Below are 26563 nucleotides of genomic sequence, written 5' to 3' on the forward strand. Positions count from 1 at the left end.
CAGCCATCCACCTCAGGTTATAAGTATTGGCACTTTCCTAAATTAGTTCTAGTGAGTGTTCAGTTGGGAGCCCTGGCTCATTCTCTCTCCTCCCTCTGTGAAGTGAGGGCCGCCATCATCCCTCCACCTCATAAGGAGATGGAGGAGGGGTGCACCTGGCGTGTTCTGGGCCTGGCGCCTGAATCATGGAAATGTTATTGAGGAAGCTGATGCAAGAACTGTAACAATTCTGTATAAGATCTGCATGCAATAAAACCCAGAAAAGACATAGGCGTGTGTTTACTGGCTTCTGCTGTGCAAGGAGATGTGTCAGTATAGGCCATTCCCTGCTCAACACCGAGAATCCATACTGTCTGGAGGCGCTGCACTGAGGAAGATCAAGGTAATCTGCACACCTGTCCTGTATCTCCCCACACCATCATGGAGCACTCAGCCCTCCTGTTTGCCAACAGGTACACAACACCTAGAAATAGTCAGAAGAGCATACCCACCCCAATCTCACTTAAGGGGGGGGTACAAGGGCTACATTTGGAGGCATTGCTGAGAACGTGGCTCCCTATGCAACAGGACAGGTTTTTGCAGCAGCAGAATATGGACTTTATTGTATGTGCAACCTGTCACCACGCAGACCTCCACTCTGGCACCAGCGCGTACACGCATCCCGCTCTGTTTACAGAGTGTGTGCGCACGTGCAACTCTTCTAGGCTGCCATGGACGCACCGCGTGCACTCACGTGATGCCGTGCACCGCTCCCCAGCTGCGAGGCAACTAATCAACAGCCACTTGTCTCCTGCAGCCTATCGTGGCTCCCGCTGGGGCCGCACCTCCGCTCCGCCTCCTGTCCTATCGGCCCACTCCAGCTACTTATACCCTGCTCATGCTCAGAGTCATTGCTGAGCATAACTACTTGTAGCCTTGTGCTCCTGCGTCTGTTGTGCTTTGCTCCTGTGTTCTCTTTGTGTTTGGATTCTTCGTGTACCGACCCGGTTTGACTTCTGAACCCCTCTGGATATCGACCTCGGCTTACCCTTGACTCTTCTACCTCTCCAACCCACACCACGGCTCTATAGACTTCTACAATCCTGACCTCTCCAGCCCCAGACCACGGCTTACGGACTTTTACTATTCTGACCTCTCCAACCCAAGACCTCGGCAAGTATCTGGACTAACCCACTCTCTCCAACCAAGACCCGGCTACGTTGACAATCCGCCTGCCAGGCACGCTTCCGCTGCTGTGGGTGCGTGGTTCTGTACTTCCCCACCTCAGTACCGGGCTCCTGTCTTGCTCGTGGGCAGCTCAAGCGTTACAGATCCCTCTGGGAAAATTCCCTTGTGTTCGCTGTGTACTGAGGAGCAGCACATATCTCCAGTACAGCACAGAAGAGGTTAACTCTTGCTGGGAAGGGATTCATTAATCCCTGCTGCTGGCTCTGAGCTCGGTGAATTAAACATGTCACTGCCTATCCCACTCTGCTCTGCTCTGATAATTGCATCAAACATTTGTGTTACAACTCAAAAAGGTCAAATGAATCTGCCGTGTCCTTCAGAGCGTGTGTGCCAACATGCCAGTCATCAGGATGTTAATCCCAGGGGTGACTGAAGTGCAAGTCTCCCCCTGACAATTCTACACTTTAACCTCCACATGCACACAACAAGGTGGGCAACTATGCACACGTTGGAATCTATGGATTAATGTAGATGAAAGATAGACTTGTTGTACTGCTCTGTTATTTGGAGCAGAGCTGAGACTAGAGGCAATCCAAGCCGTTTTTTTTCCCCCTTCGTTTTTTTAATACAGGATTAAAACAGGGGGTCTCCGGAGCTGAACCCTATTCATTTCAACTCCGGGGACCCTCTGCTTCCGAATGCTTACCTCCATAGGGGGTGCTGGTAGCCACTCCAGCGTTCGCATTATGGCTGCTTTTCAAAGCGCCCGGGCCCTGCGAACCAATAGGAAGCTGTGTTGTCATCCGGTGCAGCTTCCTATTGGCCCGTGTGCCGAGGAAGCTGAAAACTGCAGAAAACTGCCGAGATACAGGCACCACCTTCGGAGGTGAGTATCTCCTGGAAGCAGGAAATAATGGCTCGGATTGCTTCTTTAAGAACAATGTCTTACACCTGTTGCAGAATGTGATACATCTTATTTTTATATGTGCACCATATAACTCTTCCCAGGGCTGCAGACAGATTTTCCAGAGTCCAGGATTAGCGTTACGACCGGGGACCCTCGTGTCGGTGGTTTTGTGAGCTTCCCCCCATTTCACACCACACGATCCCCCTCCTCTATTTCCCCCCTCTTCCATGTATTTCTACCCCCATCATACTCTTAGCCCCTCTCTTCCTCACTCACTCACACCCCTTACCTCCTCTCTTAAACCCCCTCTCCTCTCACTCTCCTCCTCCATCAATTACCCCACTCTCACTCAATCTCGCTCCCTCTATCCCCCCTCCTCAAACTCATGCCCTCCCCCCCCGGCCCCACACACACAATCCCCCCACAAAATGCATATCAAGAATCCCGCCCAAAAAAAACACATCCCCTAAATACATACAAACAACCCCAAATACATACAAAACCCCACCTCCCAAATACATACAAAAATCATCCCCCGCCCCTCAAATACATACAAAACACCCAACCCCTGAAATACATACAACCCTCCCCAATACATACAAAAAACTCCCCCCCCAATACATAAAAAAAAACCAGCCCCCAAATATGCGCACCAGCGTCACAGAGGCCCGACACGCGCCAACGTCCATGTGGGTCAGTGTCAGTGAGGGAGGCCTGCAGCTGGAGAGAGGCAGCGCCGGATGGCAACAGGGCAAAGAAGTTGGGCCAGAGTTCGAGCCCAACTTCCAACACCGACTGGACCCTGCTCAGCCACCGGGCCCGAGACACCTGTCCCAGCTCTCCCCCCCCTGTCGGCGACCCTGACTCTCACCCAACTCCTCAAATTGCACACTGGAGCAGAGGGGGTAAAAGTGGAGCAAAACACTTTTGATACATACAGTAGGGGTAGGACGATAATTCCCTGGTTTTTGCACCAACGTTGCCTTGATGCTTAGGGGAAGTTGTGTCAATGTAAAGAAAGTGCACATACAGTAGCAGTTTGTTATGACACTGCTCCATTTTCTGCTCGCGTCTGCATCAAATGTAAGAAACGGTTTCTTACATTTCCCGCAAATTGTTGGCAAGAAAAGTTTACGTAAATACAAGAAACAGAACTGATGCCGATAGATGCAGAGTTTGCGATATCTCATTATAATCAGCGCGTCATGTGACTCCTCCGTAAAACCACGGCCCCAGTGGTCACGGCTGCACGCGCACCGGAGCGTCTGGCGGCGCGTGCACCCGTTTCAGCCTCAACCTGTGGCCTGCGGCTGTGCTTGGAGTGGAGAGCAGGAGATCCGACAGGGGGAGGTGAGGGTGTGTGGTGGGTGTGCGGCCATGACATCACGTGGCTGGTTTGCCCTCATTGGTTAAACGCCGCCGTGACGTGGCCAATGCTCGGCCGCCGCGCCAAAAGTAAAATATCTTGTCTTTTGGACATGGCGGTCGCGCATCGCGCCTTGTGCGTTCGAGCACATGCACATGCCGACTGGAGCCTGCCCATAGAGGGCTGTGCTGTGGAGTGTGGCGCGCACGCCCGAGTGCGCGCAGCAACGCACACTGGGGACCTGGCCTAACTCCTCCTATTGTCACTCGCCAAATCAAAGCAGATCTCCCATTCCATCATAGATACAATCCACGTTTTACTCGGATATCATCCTATGGGTCAGAGATGGCTCACAGGAAGGATTAGAAACAAGACCGGAGAAAGCTGTCATATGTTGGCATAGTGAGTGAGAGCCTAGGACATCTTCCTCATGTCACTGCCAAAGTGAGGCAAAGGAACTTATAAAACCCAGAGCTGGAAATAGACTGACACAGACAGAGCAAGAGGAGCATCAGCTACTCAGGAGAAGGTGAGAGAGAGGCATGCAGTGATATAATGTTCCTCTCTACCCTTCTCACTTCTGTCTATCTCTCTTATTATTTCTCATCCTCTGTCTCTTTCTCTCATTGGGTGTCTCTCTCTCTCTCTGTCAGATTGAGGTCATTTTCTCCCCTTCAGAGGATTTCAGTGTGAAGAACATCTCGAGTTGTGACTACAGCTTCTGTCTCTGCACAGGGGAGAAGAGAACGGCCACCTGGGAGCTAACACCTAACACGATAGGTAAGAACAGGCAGCAGTGCCATATAATAACACCCAGACAATATAATAGCATGCAGGCTATATAATAACATGCAGAGCCATATAATAACACCCAGACAATATAATAGCATGCAGGCTATATAATAACATGCAGAGCCATACAATAACACCCAGACCATATAATAGCATGCAGGCTATATAATAACATGCAGAGCCATATAATAACACCCAGACAATATAATAGCATGCAGGCTATATAATAACATGCAGAGCCATATAATAACACCCAGACAATATAATAGCATGCAGGCTATATAATAACATGCAGAGCCATACAATAACACCCAGACCATATAATAGCATGCAGGCTATATAATAACATGCAGAGCCATATAATAACACCCAGACAATATAATAGCATGCAGGCTATATAATAACATGCAGAGCCATATAATAACACCCAGACAATATAATAGCATGCAGGCTATATAATAACATGCAGAGCCATATAATAACACCCAGACCATATAATAACATGCAGGCTAACTAATAACACACGGTGCGATATAATAACACGCAGAGTGATATAATAACACGCAGAGTGATATAATAACACGCAGAGTGATATAATAACACGCAGAGCGATATAATAACACGCAGAGCGATATAATAACACGCAGAGCAATATAATAACACGCAGAGAGATATAATAACATGATGATTGAGTTCTACAAATAACACGCAGAGCAACACAATAACATGCAGAGTGATATAATAAGGTGCAGAGTGATATAATAAAACACTGCTTGATATAATAACATGCAGAGTGATATAATAAAACAAAGCTCGATACATAATATCCAGAGTGATATAATACCATGGTGAGTGATAAAATACATGTAAAGCAATATATCAATATATTAAAATGCAGAGCAATAAAACAACATACAGTACTGAATTCTTTTTGTATCGGTTTATTTCCAGTGGAGAAGTTGCTACCTGGCAATAAAGTATTAGAGCATGATTGTGTGCCGATAATAACACAGCTGGCATTTCCTTTGACCCAGTCACAATGATCACTGGCTCATCCGCATGTTATAGTACATGCACATACATGCACATACATGCACATAAGATCAGAGACTGCAGACATTTTAATTTTATTGCAGGTGGCATTCATTTCTTTGTGCAGCATAATATTAAGTAACTCCTGTGCTGCCAGAAGAGCTAACACTGCATTGCATGCCACTCTGGCAGTCAAGTATGTTTTATTTGAGCTTATCCATTATCCATCTACAGCCTCCCCGAATGATTCCACAGGAGCTATCAGAGCCTGCACCGAATTGAGAGAAATAGTTTGATTGTGATAAGGAGCAGTTTGTGATAACCCCAGCCCCTTCTGCCCCCCTGTTTGACAGGTGTGGGTAACCCAGCCCTGCTACCAGCTCAGACACATGATGTGGATCCTGTCTCTGCTGCTCTCCCTGGGGGTGTCCCTGGCTCAGGATGTCACAGTACCGTGAGTAGAAAGGATAGTAACTAACCCGTCTCTGTGAGGAGGATTCACAGAGGATAGTCAGATTACCTGCTCAGAATTTACCTATGACCAATTTGTGTGTAATAACAGGGACAATCATTACATAGAATGAATCAGGAATGCATGGTTGAGGTGTTATTTCAGGGGCAGTCATTACATAGGGAAGAGTGAGGAATGAATTGTCTGAGTGTTATATCAGGGGCCGTTATAATATATAGTGAGTAAGGAATGCATTGTCTGTGGGTTAAATCAGGGGCAAACATCATAAGGAGTAAGAAATGCATTGTCTTTTTATAATGATTGAAGTTGGATTCTTTTTTTCTTGTTTATTACCAGAAACTTTGGACTCTTTGTCCCGTCTGTTCTGTATTATCCATCCAATGAGAAATTTTGCATTCACACTGATGGGGATCTTAGGGAATTCTCTGATATACAGATACATTTAGAGTCTTCATCTGGAAACTCAACCCTGAATACAGTTAGTCCCGGACACACCAGTCCACTACAATGTGGGACATTTGAGGTACGTTGCATCCCATGTGCAAAGAGTGACAGTATGAAACCGATTTGTCACTCCGGCTTTTCACTTCTCTGTGTATATGTGAGAGATGTCCGCTCTGGATGTGAGATATAGCTCAGTTGCCTTGATCTTTCATTCTTTACCAGTGGTCAAAACGCCTTAAAAACAAGTAGTGGTTCTGATTTCCAAACCTTGGTCATGTTGAATAGTGGGGGGGAAAAAAATCTTGTTTTAGAAAAGTCTACACAATATTTGTGCTGTAAAAACAGAGATGGAGAAAAGTGTTTTCAAATAAATCCCATTTTAATAAAACAAAAGAAGACTTTAGGCCTGTAAATAAGAATCCTCTGCACCGCTTAATATCAATACCTCCAGCAATTGGAGTTGGTGCAGTTCTTTTGTGCCAGCTCTGCTCCTATTTTGCAGGTGGGAGACATTAGTAAATAACCCCACTTGTCCTCTTACTGCCTCTAGGTTCCAGCCCCTATCGGTATCGAGGAGGAAGCCTTCATCAAGGTCCAGGGACTCAGAGCTGGAGACAGTGCATATCAGTTTAGCAAAAAAACTGTGACAATCCTCAGGAAACAAACTGGGACATTTGTCCAGACTGACAAGGCTGTGTATAAACCGGGACAAACTGGTGAGAGGAGGAGAGAGGAGAGAAAGAGAGAAGGGGTGGAGACAGACAATGGGGGAGGGGTAGAGAGATGGGGAGGAAGGGGAAGGGAAAAGGGAAAGGGAGGAAGACAGAGGGGGAGATGGAGTGGAGTTAGGGAGGAGAGGGAGAATGGAAGAGGTAGGGAGAAGGGAGAGAGGAGAGAAATGTGAGGGGTGGGAAAGAGGAAGGGGGGGGGAAAAGAAAGACATGGGAAAGGGAAAAAGGTGATGAAGGGACGATGGAGGGAGAGGAGGCTGAAGGAAAGGGAGAGACAGGGAGAGAGAAAGGGGGAGGGAGTAGAGATGTGTGAAACATTCACCGGAATTAGCGAATTACACAGCATTTGCGGCCTGGTCAGATTTTGTAAGCAATCCGTTAAGCCTTAAGTCAGGTGTATTGCACTTTTGCTTAATGTTCTAATTAATTAAAATCCTCTCTAGATTTGCTTAATTTTGAAACTTTATAAAGGGCGCACGCCATGTTTCACTCTCTGGCTGGCGATATTTTGGTAAAAGCTGGTAAAATTGTGGCTTGGCAAAACATTTCTCAAGGAAGCAAAACATTAAAAAAATCTTTAAAAAAATGCACAATTAAATAAAATACAAATCAATGTGTATCTTACCCATGCTGATATCAAGATTCATCCTCTTCATCCTGCTGCACCAGCAACTCTTGACCCATGAAGAAATGATCCTCATCTTGAAGAGCAGTATAATGTGCAGAAGTCCACGATACTCAGTTGCTAGATCTTCTTTCTTTTCTTCTTTCTTCTCTTTAACAGCTCCCGGAGATGTTGACTTGCCATCTTCTTGGGGTCAAATGAGACGTAACAGGCCTTATATAAGGCTTGTGATGTCACATTTCACTTACAAATGGTGCATCCACCGATCCGATTGGTGTATGTACCATGTGATGGCTTTCTTTTTTTTTTGTGGTGACTTCACCTTAAAGGGAGGGAAGCATACAGTATGCTACCTGATTGGCTGACTTCCCTCCCTTTAAGGTGACATCACATCCCTCCACAAAAATGGATGCCATCACATGGTACATCCACCAATCGGATTGGTGGATGTACCATTTGTCAGTCAAATGTGACATCACAGGCCTTATATGAGGACTGTCACATCTCATTTTACTCAAGAAGATGGCGTATCAACATCTCTTGGACCTGTTAAAGATTAGAAAGAATAAAAGAAACAAGATAAGAAGAAAATAAAGAAGATTTATTCACCGGGGACTCCTCTGCAAGCAACTGGGGATCGTGTATTTCTGTGCATCATGCTGTTCTTCAAGATGAGAAGCAGTGCTTCTTGGTCAATAGTTGGTGCCACAGTTGGATGGGGAGCATGAATCTTCATCCCTGCAAGGGTAAGATACAAATTGATTGTATTTTATTGAATTGTGCATTTTTATTTAGGATGTCCATTGAGTAGCACATTGGCAATAAATGCATTTTCTGTCAAATGTTTTTTCTATTTCGTTGTAATGTATTTCATTTTTTGGATTTTTTTGTTTTGTTAGATTGCTCATTGGTTGCCAATGTGGTTATCTGTGCCCCGTTGAGGGCATAGATAATCATAGTGACAATCAATGGGTTTATTGCCTACTGTGTATTGAAATGTATTGTAATGTCAATTTTATTGTGTATTTATATTTTTTTCAACACAAATGGGCAAAAGCGCTGTTAGCCACTAGCTACCAGTGCTTTTGTCCCTTTGTATGTGTGGTGATGGGGGTAGAGGGTGTGGGGGATGGGGGTAGTTCCCTGGGGTGGGTGGTTAGGCCTCCAGAGTAGGTAGGGAGGGGGGTGTTAACCACTGTGTTACCATAGCGGTTAATAACCACTAAGATTATAAAGGGGCTACTGGGCAGGAGTTCATTTTTTTATTTTACTTTTGCTGCCCATGGAAGAGAACTAGGAGGATGAGGATGTCCTTCATCCTGGCAGGGGTAAGTACAACTTTTATTTACTATATGTTGGCTGGCAGATCTGGATAATAGGCCTTTTGCTCATTACAGAGAGGGTTGAGGGGGGAGACGAAAGAGGGGTTGGGGGGTTGTTGGATGCCCATTGCTTGCCAATGTTGGTATCTGTGACCCGTTGCGGGCAAAGATTACCATAGTGACAATCAATGAATAAAATGACTATAGTATTTTTTACAGTAATGTATTTTATTGTATTGCACTGTATTGATTATTTTAATGAGCAAAAGCGCTATTAACCATCTTTGGATAATAGTACTTGTCCCCATTCCTATGTGGTGTTGGTGGTAGAGGGGGTGGGTGAAGGGGGTAGTGGGCCTGGCGTGGGTGTTTAGACCGTTGTAACCGTTAAGGTAAGGGAGGAGTTAATCCCTCCCTGGAGGCCTAACTACCCACCCTGGGACAACTATGAAGGTGGTATTTGGCCTGGAGTTTAAGCCTCCCGGGTGGGTAGCGGGAGGAGTTAACCCCTTCATTACCTTAGCAGTAACTACCGCTAAGGTAATGAAGGGGTTAACTCCTCCCTCAACCCTCCTGGTAGGCCTAACCACCCACCCTCAGGCAACTACAAGCTTTACCCACCCCCTCCACTACTAACAAACTGGGCACTGCTATTTAAGCCCTTTACCTTAGTGGTTAGCCACTAAGGTAAGGAAGCTGGGCTGTAAATGTATTTTTGTTACATACCGTAGGATTGAAGTAGGGGGTCTCCGGAGCTCATATTAATGCGAGGCAGCTCCGGAGACCCCCGGCTACAAGCCTATGTAGTAACAATACATTTTTCTTCTTCATATGCACATCGCAGATCCCATCTCACCACCCTTCATGTGGCGAGATGGTGATCAGTGAGTTGCTGCCGGGATGTGCAGCTCAGAGCTACCTGAGTCGCAGTTAGTTTTAAAAAAAAATGTGTTTGGGCATTTTTGGAGCTACTGCTTGTTTGTCTGCGCAAGAGCGCTACCGATCGGGAAGAAGCTATTTTCATGCGAGTTTAGCATGTTCATGCTCTCTGAATAGCTTCACATGCAAGCTCGCTTGAAAAGTGCTCTTACCTGTCGATAAGTCACTTATCGGTGTTTACTTAATAGGCCCCAGGGAGAGAGAGCGAGAGAGACCTTCATCCCAACTGACAAGGGCACAGATAGAAATTATGAAAGAAAGACAGAAAGAGGAAGAAAGACTTATCGTTGTAGCAACATTGGTGCATGTTTCTCTTTTATCGATGTATTAAGACACTTTGCTACAGTTATGCTTTGCGTGCACCCGCCTTAAACATGGTACATGTCAATTAAAGGAGTGTGGGAGTCATATAACGAACATATTATAATGGGATCTTCCTGCTGACAATACCCATATGACAGGAACAAGGGGCAGGTAATTTAAAATATACATTACAAATGTTAGTAAAGATCTTATGTACATAGCGAGTTATACGAAATTCAACCTTGTGGTGTCCACTGAAATCATAAGACGGCTATCTTGGGTTTGGGATGTAATCTCTCTGACATTGGCAGTGAATCACATAGGCTGCAATGCATTGAGATTCATAGGCTTTGACTTCTGCTTCTTCTGCAACAGCACAAACTCTATGTTAATGTTGTCCCCGTCTCGCCGTCTCTTTCCCTCTCTCAGTCCAGTTCCGGATTGTAACCTTAAATCAGGACTTCGAGGCAAGCAGTGAGGAGGTGAGTGGTCACTGTGATCCCAGCACTAGAGATGGGCGGAACTGTCAAAATCCGGTCCACAGAATTTCCTGGGGTTTCCCTTTAAATTCCATTCCGCAGGGTAAAATCCGTCTGCGGATTGGATATTAATCAATCCAAGCGGATTCTTTTGATGGATTATTAAGAATCCACACTCAGATTCCATATAGAATCCTCACTCAGATTGTTCAAAATCTGCACTCTCTCGCTCTGCCCTCGGATTTAATCTGACCGCGGATTAATAACAATCCGACAGCGGATTATTAATCCGCCATGTGGGTTATCAGTGAAAACTAATCTGGAAAAGGTGGATTGGCCTTTTTGAGACTAATCCGCGGAAATCCATATACCAAAGGGACCAGTTGATCTGAGGCGGGAGCAAATCTGTAAAAAAATGTCACCCATCTCTACCCAGCACCCTGACCTGGGCTCACGTAGATGGCCTTAGAGGTAGTGGCAGAGTTCTGTGAGCCTATGCGGCAGGGAAGGGAAACAGAGCAATGTCTGCAGGTCTTCATAGTACAGTATAAGCTTAAAATGATATTTTATACAGGAGTATCTCACTTCCCTGTCTGTCTCTTTTTCTTGGCAGTACCCACTTGTCGAGCTGCAGGTGAGTGCTGTGTAATTGTACTGCATGGATTTTGTAAGAGATACCCGCGGTCTCTTCATAGAGACCACTCACAACCCAGACAGGCGTGTTGTCCTACAAAGAGACTCCACACAGACCCCTCACAGAGAGCTTTAGATCTCACAACAGACACCTTGCAGTGTACCCACAAAGAGCCAGTTCCCAAGATCTGAAAATCTCTCTTGGCCCCTGTTCTGGGGCCCCTGAATACATCCCCTTCCCGACCCCACTCCAGGTATTTGCTCCAACAGGTGAGATTCCAACTTTCATGAATTTTGTCGGACTGTCACAATTTTCTGACTGGTTGGGGCAGCAAAATGACCTGAGGTTGGGGACAGTGTATCTTTCTGTGCTTTCAACTGAATTTTGCGACTGTCTGGTGTAGACTAAAGATGAACAAGGGAAAAGATAGAGAAAAGATGGAACTCCTATTATGAAGTGCACTAACAATACACCATGAGGCTATCTCATCAATAGTCATAAGGGTCTGTATGTCATTTGCTTCATAATTGGTCATTATCTCCACAGGACCCTCAGTTTAACCGCCTGGCCCAATGGACAGACGTCTCTCCCAACAGTGGCATTGTAGACCTCTCATTTCAGCTGTCTCCTGAGCCACCCCTGGGCAGCTATACCATCAAGACAGGGGCAACAAAGCACTACTTTTCTGTGCAGGAATATGGTGAGAGAAGGATGGTGTAAAGGATAAAGGAGAAAGTAGGAGAGAAAGGGGGGGATGGGACAAAGAGTAAAATATTTTTCACGAAAGATGCAGATTTGTGATTTTTTTTAAATTGTTTTTTTAAATCATAAGAAAAAATAAACCAGGTCCTGTCACATGATTCCTTACTAGGTTCAATGGTAGAGACCATAGTTTTCTAAGTCAACACAGCGGGTTCACATCCCTAGGAGGGTCAAACATATTTATTGAACTTGCAACCTGTTTATTGGTTGCCACATAAACTAAAATAAGAAGAATAAGAACAAAAATTGTGAAAATAAGGAATATAAATAATCATCGGTGCATCACTCACTTCTCTGGTAAAGATGGACCGTGGAGAGACAGTAAAACAGAATAGAGGCAAATGCTGGGGAAAGAGAGACAGAGAGGGAGGAACATGGACAAGTGAAGGGAGGGGTAGAGGGAGGGAAGAAAATGAAAAAACTTCCTTCACTGTCAGAGGTGCATGCAAGGTGTACAAGATTAAAGCAGAACCTCACTATGAAGCGTACAGTGCTATGTACTGTAGTGTTTGCGTTTTGGATTTCACCTCTGTAAATTTTAGCAGCTGTCAGAACATTGTGACTGTGATTGTGCATTAGCCTGGATTGAGATATTAATCCAGGAGAGCTTCTGTACACAATGGAGCGGACAAAAAATTACAGAAGACAAAGGGGTTAAGATGGTATGGATGTGTGCCACGTCGACACCTGATCTCTCTCTCGTCCCCAGTGCTGCCTAAGTTTGAGGTGACAATTAAAGCCCCGTCCTCCATGACAATCCTGGATGAAAACGTTGCTCTGACAGTCTGTGCACGGTGAGTCCCAGGGGAGCCCCCACCATCCCAACCAGTGAAATGAACCAATGGGATCTGACAGGCTGCAGACACTGTGACATCATTGACGTGCACCGTGACAGATGAGTCATGTTTGTTGAATGGATAATGGGCTTATTTTGCCGGGTCATTGTAACTTGTAGGCTTAGGAGTTGCGTAGTAATAATATCACTGACTTTAAAGTGTTTGAAGTGGGTGAACCCAGTATGAATGCCAGCGTCCACTCTTCTTAGGACCTTGGACTTTATGTCCCTGTGCCACAGGGAGAAAGAGAGAAGACTGAGAGGCAGAGACAGGACTGGAGGGGAGGGAGATAGAGAGAAGGGAGAGAAAGTCAGGACTGGGAGAGTCAGCACTAATACTGTATATCTATATACATATACATACATACACACATAATATAATTAGATTTTTGGTTTATTATTATCTTATATATATTATATATAGTATAATACTGTGCTATATATGGTTATTATATTTTATTATGTTTATTATATGTTATATTTAGTACAGTACAGTATACTGAAGTAACTAAGGAGAGAGAGGGAGTAAGCAGTATAAATCTTTTATTGGAACAGCAAGTAGTTTGTAACGGACGTGCTCGCCACAAACCAGGACCGGACCGCAGGGCTGAGGTGGAGATAGAGAAACACCGACCTAAGACTGCAAAGCCGGGTCCAGATTGTGGATTCCGTCGTCGTGGGTAGCCAGGTCGGGGTTGGAGATAGATAAAGGGGATATAATCACAGCTCAACCTTAATATTCAACAGTACAAACATAGTGGCGGTGCATGGGGTATAGCATATATGTTTATCAAATGACCAAGAATGGTCACAAAAAAGAAACCCACTCATTTGCACTCAGCCTATAATAAAGCAAACAGTAAGGAGGGAGCTCCCTAGTTACTGTTTGCTTTATTATAGGCTGAGTGCAAATTAGTGGGTTTCTCTTTTGTGACCATTCTTGGTCATTTGATAAACGGGGTTGGAGATAGCAGGGTATACGGCTAATTACCTTAGCGGTTAGTAGCCCCTATAGTAATTAAGAGGTTAACCCCCCTACCCTGCACCCCTCCTGGGACGCCAAAGCACCCTCCCCAGGGCAACTACCCTCACCCTCTACCCAATGATTTGCAAAGTGGTACAACATGCCAATATAATATGGGCATGATTTGCCACAAGGGCAGTCAATGGGCAACCTAAAAAAAAAAACAATCACCAAAAATACAAAGCAATAAAAAAAAACAATCACCAAAAATACATAACCATTAAATAAAAGAAGCATTAAAAATTCATAACAATTAAATAAAAACAAGGATTTGGCAAAAAATGCACTGCCCCTAAAGGGGCATAGATAAACACATTGGCAGTCAATGGGCAACCTAAAACAAAATACGCTAATAAAAAAATACAATCAATGATTTTCTTACTTTTGATGTCTTCACCATCCGATTCCGAGTCATCAAAAACCTTTTCATTCTTGACACAATCCTCCTCAACCTCTGGTAAGTCCTTCTTCTTGCTTCTTTATTCTTTTTTGTTTCTGCTTTATCTTCATCTGTACTTGTAATCCAATCGGGTGGATGTGGTCCCGTCAGCTTCTTAAACTCAAATGGGACGGGTCAGGCCTTATATAATGCCTGTGCCATCACATTTGAGTGTCAGATGGTACATACCCAATCCGATTGGATGATGTACCATGTGACAGATTCTTTTTTTTTTAAAGGATGTGACATCATCAAAAGGGAAGTACGTCACATCATTAAAAAAATGGCTTCCGTCGCATGGTACTACAACCAATTGAACTGTGAGATATACCATGTGAGGCATCACATGGTACACCCCCAATATTATTGGTTGAAGTAGCATGAGACAGCTTCCATTTTTTTTAACAGGATGTGACAAGATATTAAAGGGAGGATGTCACATCCTTTAAAAAAAATTGTTGCCATCACATGGTACTTCATCCAATCAGATTTGGGGTGTACCACGTGGTATATCTCAACAATCCGATTGGTTGAAGTACCATGTAATAGCAGCAATTTTTTTAAGGATGGGACGTACCTCCCTTTTGATGATGTCACATCCTTTAAAAAGAAAAAAAAATCTATCACATGTTACACCATCCAATCGGATTGGGGGTGCATCATCTGACACACAAATGTGACGTCACAAACTTTATATTAGGCCTGTCCCATCTTATTTGAGTTGAAGAAGTCGACGGGACCACATCTGCCCCATTGGATTACAAGTACAGATGAAGATAAAGAAGAAAAAAGAAAGAACAAAGAAGAAGGATTTACCAGATGTTGAGGAGCATTGCGTCGAAGATGAAGAGGTTTCTGCTGGACTCGGAATCGGATGGTGAAGACGTCAAAAGCAAGAAAACATTTATTGTACTTTTTTTTAAATGCAATTTTTTTTTTGAGGTTACCTATTGACTGCCTATATGTTTATCTATGCCCATTTAGGGCTATAGATAAATAGTGACAAGCAATGCATTTTTTTGCAAATGCTTGTTTTTATTTAATTGTTATGTATTTTTGGTGCTTGTTTTATTTAATAGTTATGTATTTTTGGTGGTTGTTTTTTTGTGTTGTTTTTGGTGCTTGGATTTTTTTCATTGTGTATTTTTGGTGCTTGGTTTGTTTCATTGTGTTTTTTTGATGCTTGTTTTTTTTTTAATTATGTTTTTTTGGGTGCTTGTTTTTTTTATTGCTTTGCATTTTTGGTGATTGTTTTTTTTTTAGGTTAGCCATTGACAGCCATAGTGCAACATCATGCCCATATTATATGGGCATGGTGTACCACTTTGCCAATCAATCAATGTAAAAACCTACTGGTTTTGTCAGCCATCCTTCTTTAGTGTTATTCACCCTAAAAGCACTGGGCGCTAGTACATTTTTTAAATTTGGACCTTTTTTTTAAATAACTTTAGGCCTATCTGTGAGAGTATTCCACAGTATCGGGTCTTCTTTTAAAATGTGCCAGTATATATTGATTATATTCTTGATGTCTATTGCTCTTCGATTATTCCTTGTAATAAAGGCTGTTTGAAAATCTTGGTTTAAGTAGGGAGGCACGCTGAAGCCCATCAATTCTTTCCAGAGTCTGTTTGACTGTAGATGCATCATAATTTCTATCTGGTGACAACTTGATTTTCAAATATAATTATTAGCGTCTACGTTTTAAAAAAATGTCCTAGTGTTAATCTTTTGATTTTTGATGTAAATCACCAGGTCTAAAAATTCCACCTCCTTGAAATTTAAGATTTAGGGAGTTCTTATTTGAATATTTAAAAATAAGATTCAAATCAATATGATCCCCCTTCCAGATAAAAAAAGATATCATCTATATACCTCTTCCAGAGGACCAGGTTTGCACCAAATGGGTTCTGGGACCATATGCATTCTGATTCCCAAACACCCATAAAAATGTTGGCATAACTTGGTGCGAACCTGGATCCCATTGCAGTGCCGCATTTCTGCAAAAAAAAGCTGCCATTAAAAAATAAAATTGTTCTCATCTAATAAAAATGTAACCTGTTATTTCAGAAGATTAGGGTCCTTACTTAATGTTTTGCGAAAGCGTCATGCCCTTGAACATCACTTATAGAGGTGTAGAGGGATGTGACGTCTGATGTGACTAATATATAACCTTCTTCCCATTGGATTTTACTCAGAATATCTAATATTTGCATAGTAGCTCTCAGATATGATTTAATCTCTATAACATATTTACGAAGAAAAATATCTACTGTATGTATTCTGATAAATTTTCCATAATAGTGCCAATACCCGATATGATGGGTCTTCCTGGTGGTTCTTGCAAGTTGTTGTGGACTTTTGGGAGGAAATAAAACACCAGTATAACGGGTTTATTCCTCCACATGTATACAAAGTCCTCCTCCGTCAGAAGATCACGTGATTTCCCCTCTGATAAAAGACTATTTAATTCTTCCATAAAGATTTTTGTTGGGTCCCTTTCTAATTTCCCATATGTTTTGTCATCGCTTTGAATCCTCTCAGCTTCTTTTTTGTAGTAACTTTTGTCCATTACTACAACTCCGCCACCTTTATCTGCTTGCTTGATCATAACTCTATCATCTTCTGCTAGTTGTTTAAGTGCTGCTCTTTCTAGAGAGTTAAGGTTGTTATTAAAAGGTTTCTTCTCATTTTGTAGTTTCTCAAAGCTTTTTTGTACTAAATTATGGAATGTCTCTAAATATGTTCCTTTACTAAAACTAGGGTAGAAGGTGGATCTATTTTTTAGATTAGTATGTGTAAATCTCCTTTCTACATCGTCCCTTACATTAGGGCCTATAATGTCCAGATGAATAGTGCCAGTTGTGATTAATTCTCTACTAGATACTTCTGTTTGAAGAAAAAATCTCTTTAGAGCAAATTTCCTGAGATACTTATTAGCATCTACAAACAACTTCAAACCACTAGGTCCAGTGGTTGGAGCGAAGTTAAGTCCTTTGGCTTAAACTGAATTTTGTGCAGAAGTTAAAATGGCAGTGCTAATATTAAAAATACTCATCGATGGTTTTGCTTCTTTGACCTTTTTCCTCCCTTCTTCTCGCTTTCCTCTAAACCTCTTTTCCTTTGGGGTTTTGGTGTCTGATAATCCCATTTGTGATTTCCAGGGCTGCATATGGGTTCTGATTCTCCCATTCCTTGTGATGGGAGACTTTCTCTAAAAAATGGTGGTTGGATGTTCTCCCATTGTCACTCCTGTTTTCATTCCTAGGACTATGAATATATCTACTGGATTTACTCCAAGGTCTCCCTTCATATGTCACTTCTCTTTCTTGTGATCTTTCTTTTCCTCTATATGTCCGAATCTGGGAGATCCTTCTAAAATCTTCTTTAAGTTCTTCTCTTCTCTCAAGAGATCTCCTAGGAGATCTATGTTCTCTTGATATATATTGATTATCTCTGGATGATTTGTGTTTATTTTTATAACTATCTACCTTTCTGAATAACGTGATAACACAAATGACAAACAGTTCGGTGGGGTCATGCCCCATCATTCGAGATAGCAGCAAAGTTCTCAAACCTACTACTGTAGAATAGGCCCCTTTGCATGGCATAATGTCAGCAGGAAATAGATTACCGCTGCAATACCGGCCATGTAGAGTAGTAAGATATTAATATGTGTATTACAGTTCAAATATGATGTAGTCCATTGTCTTGTAAAGCCTCTAGTTAGTCAGAGCTAGTGAGGGCTAATTGACTTAGTTTACACATGGCAGGATTGTTTGATGGTAAATCTGGGGGGCTGACATTGTACAGCACAAATGATTTCATATACTGTAGTTACATTTCACGCTTTAACATGGTTTTTATGTGTCACTGTGTGTTTATGTGACAGCTACACCCACGGACAGCCTGTCACAGGGAGAGTGACAGTCAGAGTGTGTCAGGGGACAAGAAATTATTACTGGAGATGGGCTTTGCCTCAAAATGAGACGGAGAAGCTGTGTTACACCTCTACTGAGCAGGTGAGAGACACATAGAGATGGAGAGTCAGGACTAGAGGAGAGAAAGAGAGAAGAGGGAGAGACTGAGAGGGAGATTCAGAACTAGAGGAGAGAAAGAGAGAGGAGAGGGAGAGACTGTGAGGGAGAGTCAGGACCGGAGGAGAGAAAGAGAGAAGAGGAGAAAAAGAGAGGAGAGGGAGGGACTAAGAGGGAGAGTGTTGACTGGAGGGAGGAGAGAGACTGAGGGAAAGAGAGTCAAGACTGGAGGAGAGATGCTAAGATGGAGAGTCAGGACTGGAGGGAGGGAGAGAGCGAGAGAGAGAGGTAGAGAGAAGGGGAGAGAGAGTCAGGACTGAAGAAGAGAGAGAGAGAGAGAGAAAGAGAGAGAAAGAGAGAGAAAGAGAGCGAGGAAGGGACGTAATGGAGAGAAATGGGAAATGTAAAATAAAGCAGTGGCAATGATATAGGGATGGTAGGACGGGAACGGACAGATGGACAAAGACACTGTGTCTCTCCCCTTTCCACAGAATGACCTCTCTGGCTGCCTTAAATCCACTGTGAACCTGTCCCACTTCAGAGTGAGGAATCCTAACTACAACAGCATCTTGGAGGTGGCGGCATCGCTAGAAGAGGAGGGGACAGGTGAGGGGGCATAGAAGGGAGAGAGGCGAGAGGAAAGAGGAAGGCACAGGTGAGGGGACAGATGATGGTTAAAGTGAGAGGGACAGGTGAGGGGTCAGGTGACAGGGAGGGAGGAGATGAAACAAGGAGGACAGGTGAGGGGAAAAGAGGAGAGAAAAGAGGATGGGAGATGGAAAAGTGAGGGGGGCAGGTGAGAGGACAAGAAGGGATGAGAGGATGGCAGAGGAGGGAATAAGTGAGGGACAGGAGGGACAGGTGAGGGGTGGTGAGGAAAGTGGGGGGAACAGGGGCGGTTGACAGGAGAGCAAAGAGTAGGGGACAGGTGAGAGGTCATGTGTAGGGGACAAGTGTGCAGGTCACGGGGGATATGTAAGGGGTTAGAGAAGAGGCAAAATCAGTGGTGTAGCTAGACATGCGCGGGCTCCCGGGCAAAAAAAAATTCAGGGCCCCATTATATGTGAACGTATACCATAGATTCAGGAGAAAACATTGCCTCGGTATAAATTGGAGGATATCTCTCCTCATCATCTCTGCTCAGCTCTCCCCCCTCCTCTTCCTCTCTCCTCATCATCTCTCCTCAGCTCTCCCCTGAGGACAGATGACGGGGACAGGTGAGAGGAAGGCAGGAGAGGAAACAGGAGTGATAAGGGTAGGAGACAGAGGAGAGTAAAGAGGGTGGGGTTGGTTAGAGGGACAGATGAGGTGACTGGTGATGGGGATATAGGAGAGAGAGAGAGAGGAAAGGACAACAGGGGTGAAAGAAGGCAGGTACGGTCAAACAATAAATGCCGGCACAGCGCACCCATACTGTATGAATTATTTTGGATTTTAACTAAAGAAAATCACTCTCCTCCTTCTCCCTGCCTCTGGCTGATGTAGTATGCCTTAATATGGGCATATCCATGTCACTGACCTGAGCCCGATTTCTGCTGAGAGGCAGAGAGAGAGAGGGGCAGAGACAGCAGCAAAGAGAGGCAGAGACAGCAGCAGAGAGAGGGGCAGAGAGAGGGGCAGAGACAGCAGCAAAGAGAGGCAGAGAGGGAGCAGGGAAACAAGACGGAGAGGGAGGCAGGTTAGTTTTCTTTGATTTCGGTCAGAAGATGAACACTGCGGGGATCCCACTCAGAAGCAGGTAACCCGCAGCATTAATCCTTACTGTTTTTGGGGCTGGTGCCGTCAGACTGCACTAGAGCCGCAGGTGCTCGTGACCCCAAAAACAGTAAGTCAATTTACATCACCCTAGCTTTACTAGTCAAGATGAGTTATGATGTTAATGCGCACCAGTGGCTTCACTGAGTCTCTCTTTTCCGACTGTGAGGAGTCCTGTTTCTTTACGCTTTTGTGCCTTTGGTGCGCAGGCAGCGTAACGTACAGGTCACCGTCTCTCCGTCTCTCGCAGACTTCTGCCGGACGTATATTCTGTGGTCAGTATGTTGTTCAGCAGTATGGATCTATCTACGTGGGGTGTTATTGGTATAAATGTTAAAAAAAAATTAAGTTCAAACTAATCAAGCGTTGGACCTCCCTACACCGAATGGAATCCTACACCCTATGTGCAATCATGGCTACCTGATGGACGTCGGTTTGCACATTCAAATGAGGGCATGGCTCAAAGGGAAAATAAATGAGACCAGGCCTGGCCTACTATGAGGAATTGTAGAAGTGTTTATGCATTATAAATGTTTAGCCTCTTTAGACACCCCAGTCCCCATCTGCAATGTTTTACATTCCTGGGTGAGTACCTGTTAGAATAAAAATCTACTTTCACCACTGGGGGGACAGGTGAGGGGGGACAGAAAAAGGGAGAATAGTGACATTTGGGGAGTAGTTCTTGAAGCACTAACCATAAGACACACAGAAAATAACAAATAGCAGACTAAAGGGAAGAAAGAAAACCCACGAAAAAATGTAGTATGCCTGTAAAATAAAATCTTATATTGTCAAACAGTATCTCACTCTCAATGACAATCAAGAATCACAGCATGTAACACTGAGCTTGGCACCCGGTTTCAAGTCGCCATACAGATATTCCTCAGACCGGGGTGGTACACCAGAGCGTCCGTCCATGGCTTCTACCTCGAGCACAGACCCCCTCCCTAATGAAGCCGCAATTATAGACGAAACGCATTGGAACTCTGTGGAGCCGACAGAACGCTCAGCCAGTGAGACAAGAGCGAGGCTTGACACACGGAAGTCCTTTGGCATGCCAACAGAAGGCGGGCGGAGCTACGTCACCGGAGGGGGCTTTAGCTCCAGGTAGAAGACACAGACGGATGCTCTGGTGTACCACAACGGTCTGAGACATATCTGTATAGTGACTTAAAACCGGATGCCAGACTCAGTGTTATATGCTGTAATTCTTGATTGTCATTGTGAGTGAGATACTGTTTCACAATACAAGATTTTTTTAAAGCCATACTACACTACTTGTGGGTTTTTTCTTTCATCCCTTTTGTTTCCTATTTTTTGTGTGTGTGTGTTATCCTTAGCGATTCCGGGAACTATTGGGATGCAGTACATTGTGGACTACTTTCAACCTATATTGGAAGGTTGAAATTCAGGGAGCAGCTCTCAAAGAGAACTCTATATGTGATAATATGTATATATATTTTACACTTATCATATTAAACAACTTAAATTAAGGTATTTTTAACATAACACAAGAATAATCATTTTATTTTTACACACTTAAAAATATTTTATGTTTTGCCCAAACTGATATATTTTAATACACAAATTCACTTACAGTATAGAATTATTAGATGACTGTTTTCTTTTTTGCTGGGACTAGTTAATCCTTGATAGTACTTTACTAATGACATTGTAATCCAGATTTACACAGCTTCTTGGGTTAAAAACCAGCAATGTGTAATCCATAACTCAATGACCCTTAACTGGATGTCACCCATATAAAACTGAGAATAATTCATCCTTCATTGGTAGTCAGTGACCACTCTGAGAGATAACCAGCCATTACTGGGAGCTAACCAGCCATTACCCAGACTAAGCTGTGAGTTAACAGCTAGAGTGTAGGTTAATGAATGAGAAATACATCCTACTGCTCAAAGTTAGACTCTGCCACATAACCACTAATATTAAAATGACAATTTGTCATCCTTCAACTCTGCCTAGTCTGGTATAAATTATCCACATCACACCAGGGACAATCTTAGACTTCACTCTGTCAATCTCCTGATGGGGATAGGCTGTCAGGTTCAACATGTGATCGTTTCAATGTCATCTGCAGGTGTAATGATCAATGCGACATCGAAGCAATGCCAAATTACATCCCAAATTACAAAACTTTCATTTAAGGAATCAAGGTCATATTACCAACCAGGTGCCTTATACAGAGGAAAGGTGGGTGAGGGTCTCAGTGTCACACACACACACACACACACACACACACACACACACACACACACACACACACACACACACACACACACACACACACACACACACAGAGAGAGGCTCAGTGTCACACACACACAGACAAGCTCAGTGTCACACACACACACACACACACACACGTGGGCTCAGTGTCACTCACATACACACACACAGACGGGCTCAATGTCACACAGACACAGAGACAGGCTCAGTGTCACATACATACACACACACACACACACACACACACACTCACACAGAGGGGCTCAGTGTCACACACACACACACACACACACACAGAGGGGCTCAGTGTCACACATACACAGAAATAGGCTCAGTGTCACATACACACACACACACACAGAGGGGCTCAGTGTCACACACACACAGAGACAGGCTCAGTGTCACACACACACCCACACAGAGATGGGCTCAGTGTCACTCACACACACACACAAAGTGTCACTCACACTCAGTGTCACTCACACTCAGTGTCACACAGGCACACAGAGGGGCACAGTCTCACGCACACATACACACAGAGATGGGCTCAATATCACACACACAGAAAGGGGCTCAGTTTTACTCATACAGAAAGGAGCTCAATGTCACACATACAGAGAGGGGCTGTGTTACACATAAAGAGAGGGGCTGTGTCACACACTGAGAGTCTCATTGTCACACACGTGGGGGGATTCTGTGTCGCACACGGGGAGGGCCTCATTTTCGCACACAGGGAGGGCCTCATTTTCGCACACAGGGAGGGGCTCAGTGGTCTATGCAAAGAGGGGGCCCAGTGTCATATGCAGAGGAGGGCCCAGTGTCATATGCAGAGGAGGGCCCAGTGTCATATGCAGAGGAGGGCCCAGTGTCACACGCAGAGGAGGGCCCAGTGTCACACGCAGAGGAGGGCCCAGTGTCACACGCAGAGGAGGGCCCAGTGTCATATGCAGAGGAGGGCCCAGTGTCACACGCAGAGGAGGGCCCAGTGTCATATGCAGAGGAGGGCCCAGTGTCACACGCAGAGGAGGGCCCAGTGTCACACGCAGAGGAGGGCCCAGTGTCACACGCAGAGGGCCCAGTGTCATATGCAGAGGAGGGCCCAGTGTCACACGCAGAGGAGGGCCCAGTGTCATATGCAGAGGAGGGCCCAGTGTCACACGCAGAGGAGGGCCCAGTGTCACACGCAGAGGAGGGCCCAGTGTCACACGCAGAGGAGGGCCCAGTGTCACACGCAGAGGAGGGCCCAGTGTCATATGCAGAGGAGGGCCCAGTGTCACACACAGAGGGGGCCCAGTGTCACACGCAGAGGAGGACCCAGTGTCACACGCAGAGGAGGGCCCAGTGTCATATGCAGAGGAGGGCCCAGTGTCACACGCAGAGGAGGGCCCAGTGTCACACGCAGAGGAGGGCCCAGTGTCATATGCAGAGGAGGGCCCAGTGTCACACACAGAGGGGGCCCAGTGTCACACGCAGAGGAGGGCCCAGTGTTATATGCAGAGGAGGGCCCAGTGTCATATGCAGAGGAGGGCCCAGTGTCACACGCAGAGGAGGGCCCAGTGTCATATGCAGAGGAGGGCCCAGTGTCACACGCAGAGGAGGGCCCAGTGTCATATGCAGAGGAGGGCCCAGTGTCACACACAGAGGGGGCCCAGTGTCACACGCAGAGGAGGACCCAGTGTCACACACAGAGGGGGCCCAGTGTCACTTGCAGGGAATGGGGCCCAGTGTCACATGCAGAGGGGGCCCAGTGTCACACATAGAGGGAGGCCCAGTGTCACTTGCAGGGAACGGGGCCCAGTGTCACATGCAGAGGGGGGCCCAGTGTCACACAGAGAGCGGGGGGCCAGTGTCACACGCACTCAGAGAGGGGTTCTGTGTCACACACACAGAGGGGATGTGTGTTGCATGCAGAGAGATGCTTAGTGTCACATGCAGAGAGGGGGGCTCTGTTTCGCATTCACTCAGCGAGGGGATCAGTGTCACACAGAAGAACTCAGGGCTCAATGTGGGAGAGTTGCATAGGAATTAGATTGTAAGCTCTTAGGCTGATCTGCATACCTCCTCCCTGACATCAGTTGCTGCTGCAGTCTTTCGATGGGACGCCCCTCAGTGATCAGAAGCTGCACCTCTCTGTGTCGTTCAATGAGGGGAACTTTAAGGAGACATTTATCACCGACTCTAGCGGAGAGGTGTCATTCCAGCTGGACACCTCTAAGTGGGGGACAAATGCGGTCAGTTTACAGGTGAGTAAAGTGCATGTGCTCAATGTGTGGGGCGCAACCGTGTGATACAAAAACTTCAACTCGCCCTCAAAGGAGAACCGCACTCTCCCCATAGCCACCGTCAGCGATAATGTGCAGCAGCAGAAGTCATCAACTTCATTTCATTCTGAACCATCACAGGATAACATCGTCTTATCATAGATAGAGATGAGTTTCCAATAAAAACATATATCCATTGTTAAACTGATGTTCAGTGTAATTTGCTTAGATACTCATTATGTATTTGTTTGATCCAGAGGAAAGCAAACAACAAACATTATCCAATAAAGGGAAAAATAAATTATTTCCTGAGTGGTAATGCAATCCGAGTTCTCCTGAATCAACATCTTTCCTACTTATCTGGTATAGTCCTGTATACCTTTACTGTCTAAAAAGAGGTCTACCCTTTTCTTAAAGATACAGTATATTTTGTACCTGGCATTAAAGTCTCCATCTGTAGTAAATGGCACATTGTAACTGGTCTTACTGTCGAGAAACTCTCCTTTACTGCAGGTAAAATCTCCTTTCCTCCAATCTCAGTTCATGTCAGTCAATGTCATGTCAATCTCAGTTCATGTCAGTCAATGTCATGTCAATCTCAGTTCATGTCAGTCAATGTCATGTCAATCTCAGTTCATGTCAGTCAATGTCATGTCAATCTCAGTTCATGTCAGTCAATGTCATGTCAATCTCAGTTCATGTCAGTCAATGTCATGTCAATCTCAGTTCATGTCAGTCAATGTCATGTCAATCTCAGTTCATGTCAGTCAATGTCATGTCAATCTCAGTTCATGGAGCCGTTTCATTTGCATCCCTGGAAGTTCTTTGTATTGGCCCTAAATATATTTATAAATAGTAAACATATCCCATTTTAGGTACCTCTTTTCTAATATAACAATCTTCATTTAACCAGCCTTTCCTTATACGTCAGATCTTCCATCTCCTTTATTCATTTGGTGGCTCTTCTCTGCACTCTTTTCAGGTCAATAATATCTATTTTATGGAGTGGGGCCCACAACGCCCTATTGAAGGTGTTGTCTTACGAAGGATTTATACAGTGGCACAATTATGCTCTCTCCCCTTCTATCTATGCCCCATTGTATGCATGATTGTATCCTGTTAACTACTGCCTGACATTGAGCACTATTGCAAGCCTGCTGTCTAGAAGTACTCCTAAAACCTTCTCCATCAAGTATTTACCTAATTGTGTCCCGTTTAGTTTGTAAGTAGCATTCTTATTCTTGCTTCCAAAATGCATAACCTTACATTTATATGTATTAAACCTCATCTGCCATTTCCCTGTCCTAGCTCCAAGTATTCCCAAGTCCTTTTGTAGAGATATTACATCCTGTTGTGATTTTACTACCTTACATAGAGTTGTTAGTAAAGATGGAGCCTTTGCTCTCTATTCCAACTCAAGGCCATTAATAAAAACATTAAAAAGCAGGGGTCCCAGTACGGATCCTTGAGGTTCCACTTACAACTTGAATCCGATCTGCAAAGGTTCCATTTATGACCACCTTCAAGTAGCTTCCCCACTATTGATATCAGGCTTACAGGTCTGTAATTTCCTGGTTGTGATCTAGCTCCCTTTTTATATAAAGGCATCATGTCTGCTTTACACCAATCTTGTGGCACTGAGCCTGTGTAAATTGAGCAATTAAATATTAAATATAACTGTCTGGCTATTACTGAACTTAGCTCATTAGCATCACTTGGGTGTATGCCATTGTGGACAGGTACATTATTAATACTAATTGTATCAAACTGCCTTTGCAATTCTTCCTATGTTCGCCAAATGTTAGTTATTGTTAAGGTTGGGGCTTCCTCTTGTAATGTTTTTGCAAGTGACTCCTGTCATGCATGACCAGAACTTAACACCGGGATCAAAGCACCAGACTGGAGCCAGCAAGCACAACATAAAATACAGATCAGAGCCGTACTCCCTAAAACAGGGGAATACTGGGGAATCCTAGCTGACTAGGAGCTGGGT

At 44.5% G+C, this 26563-nt stretch overlaps 1 protein-coding gene across 1 annotated transcript in view; it reads left to right on the forward strand.

Annotated features, from left to right (window-relative positions):
* The first annotated feature begins 3889 nt into the window (after positions 1–3889).
* The window catches only part of LOC142501952 (alpha-2-macroglobulin-like protein 1), an 81253-nt gene continuing 58579 nt past the window's right edge, over positions 3890–26563 (forward strand). The window contains exons 1-13 of the mRNA XM_075612583.1: positions 3890–3969; positions 4094–4220; positions 5618–5718; positions 6073–6259; positions 6731–6896; positions 10530–10582; positions 11193–11213; positions 11760–11913; positions 12685–12769; positions 18163–18292; positions 18799–18913; positions 22161–22273; positions 24385–24552. Coding sequence (XP_075468698.1) covers positions 5654–5718; positions 6073–6259; positions 6731–6896; positions 10530–10582; positions 11193–11213; positions 11760–11913; positions 12685–12769; positions 18163–18292; positions 18799–18913; positions 22161–22273; positions 24385–24552 — 1257 coding nt within the window. The 5' untranslated portion in view covers positions 3890–3969; positions 4094–4220; positions 5618–5653. The remainder of the gene's footprint in view (positions 3970–4093; positions 4221–5617; positions 5719–6072; positions 6260–6730; positions 6897–10529; positions 10583–11192; positions 11214–11759; positions 11914–12684; positions 12770–18162; positions 18293–18798; positions 18914–22160; positions 22274–24384; positions 24553–26563) is intronic.

This window comes from Ascaphus truei, chromosome 8 (assembly GCF_040206685.1).
Source record: "Ascaphus truei isolate aAscTru1 chromosome 8, aAscTru1.hap1, whole genome shotgun sequence".
Taxonomy (NCBI): Eukaryota; Metazoa; Chordata; class Amphibia; order Anura; family Ascaphidae; genus Ascaphus; species Ascaphus truei.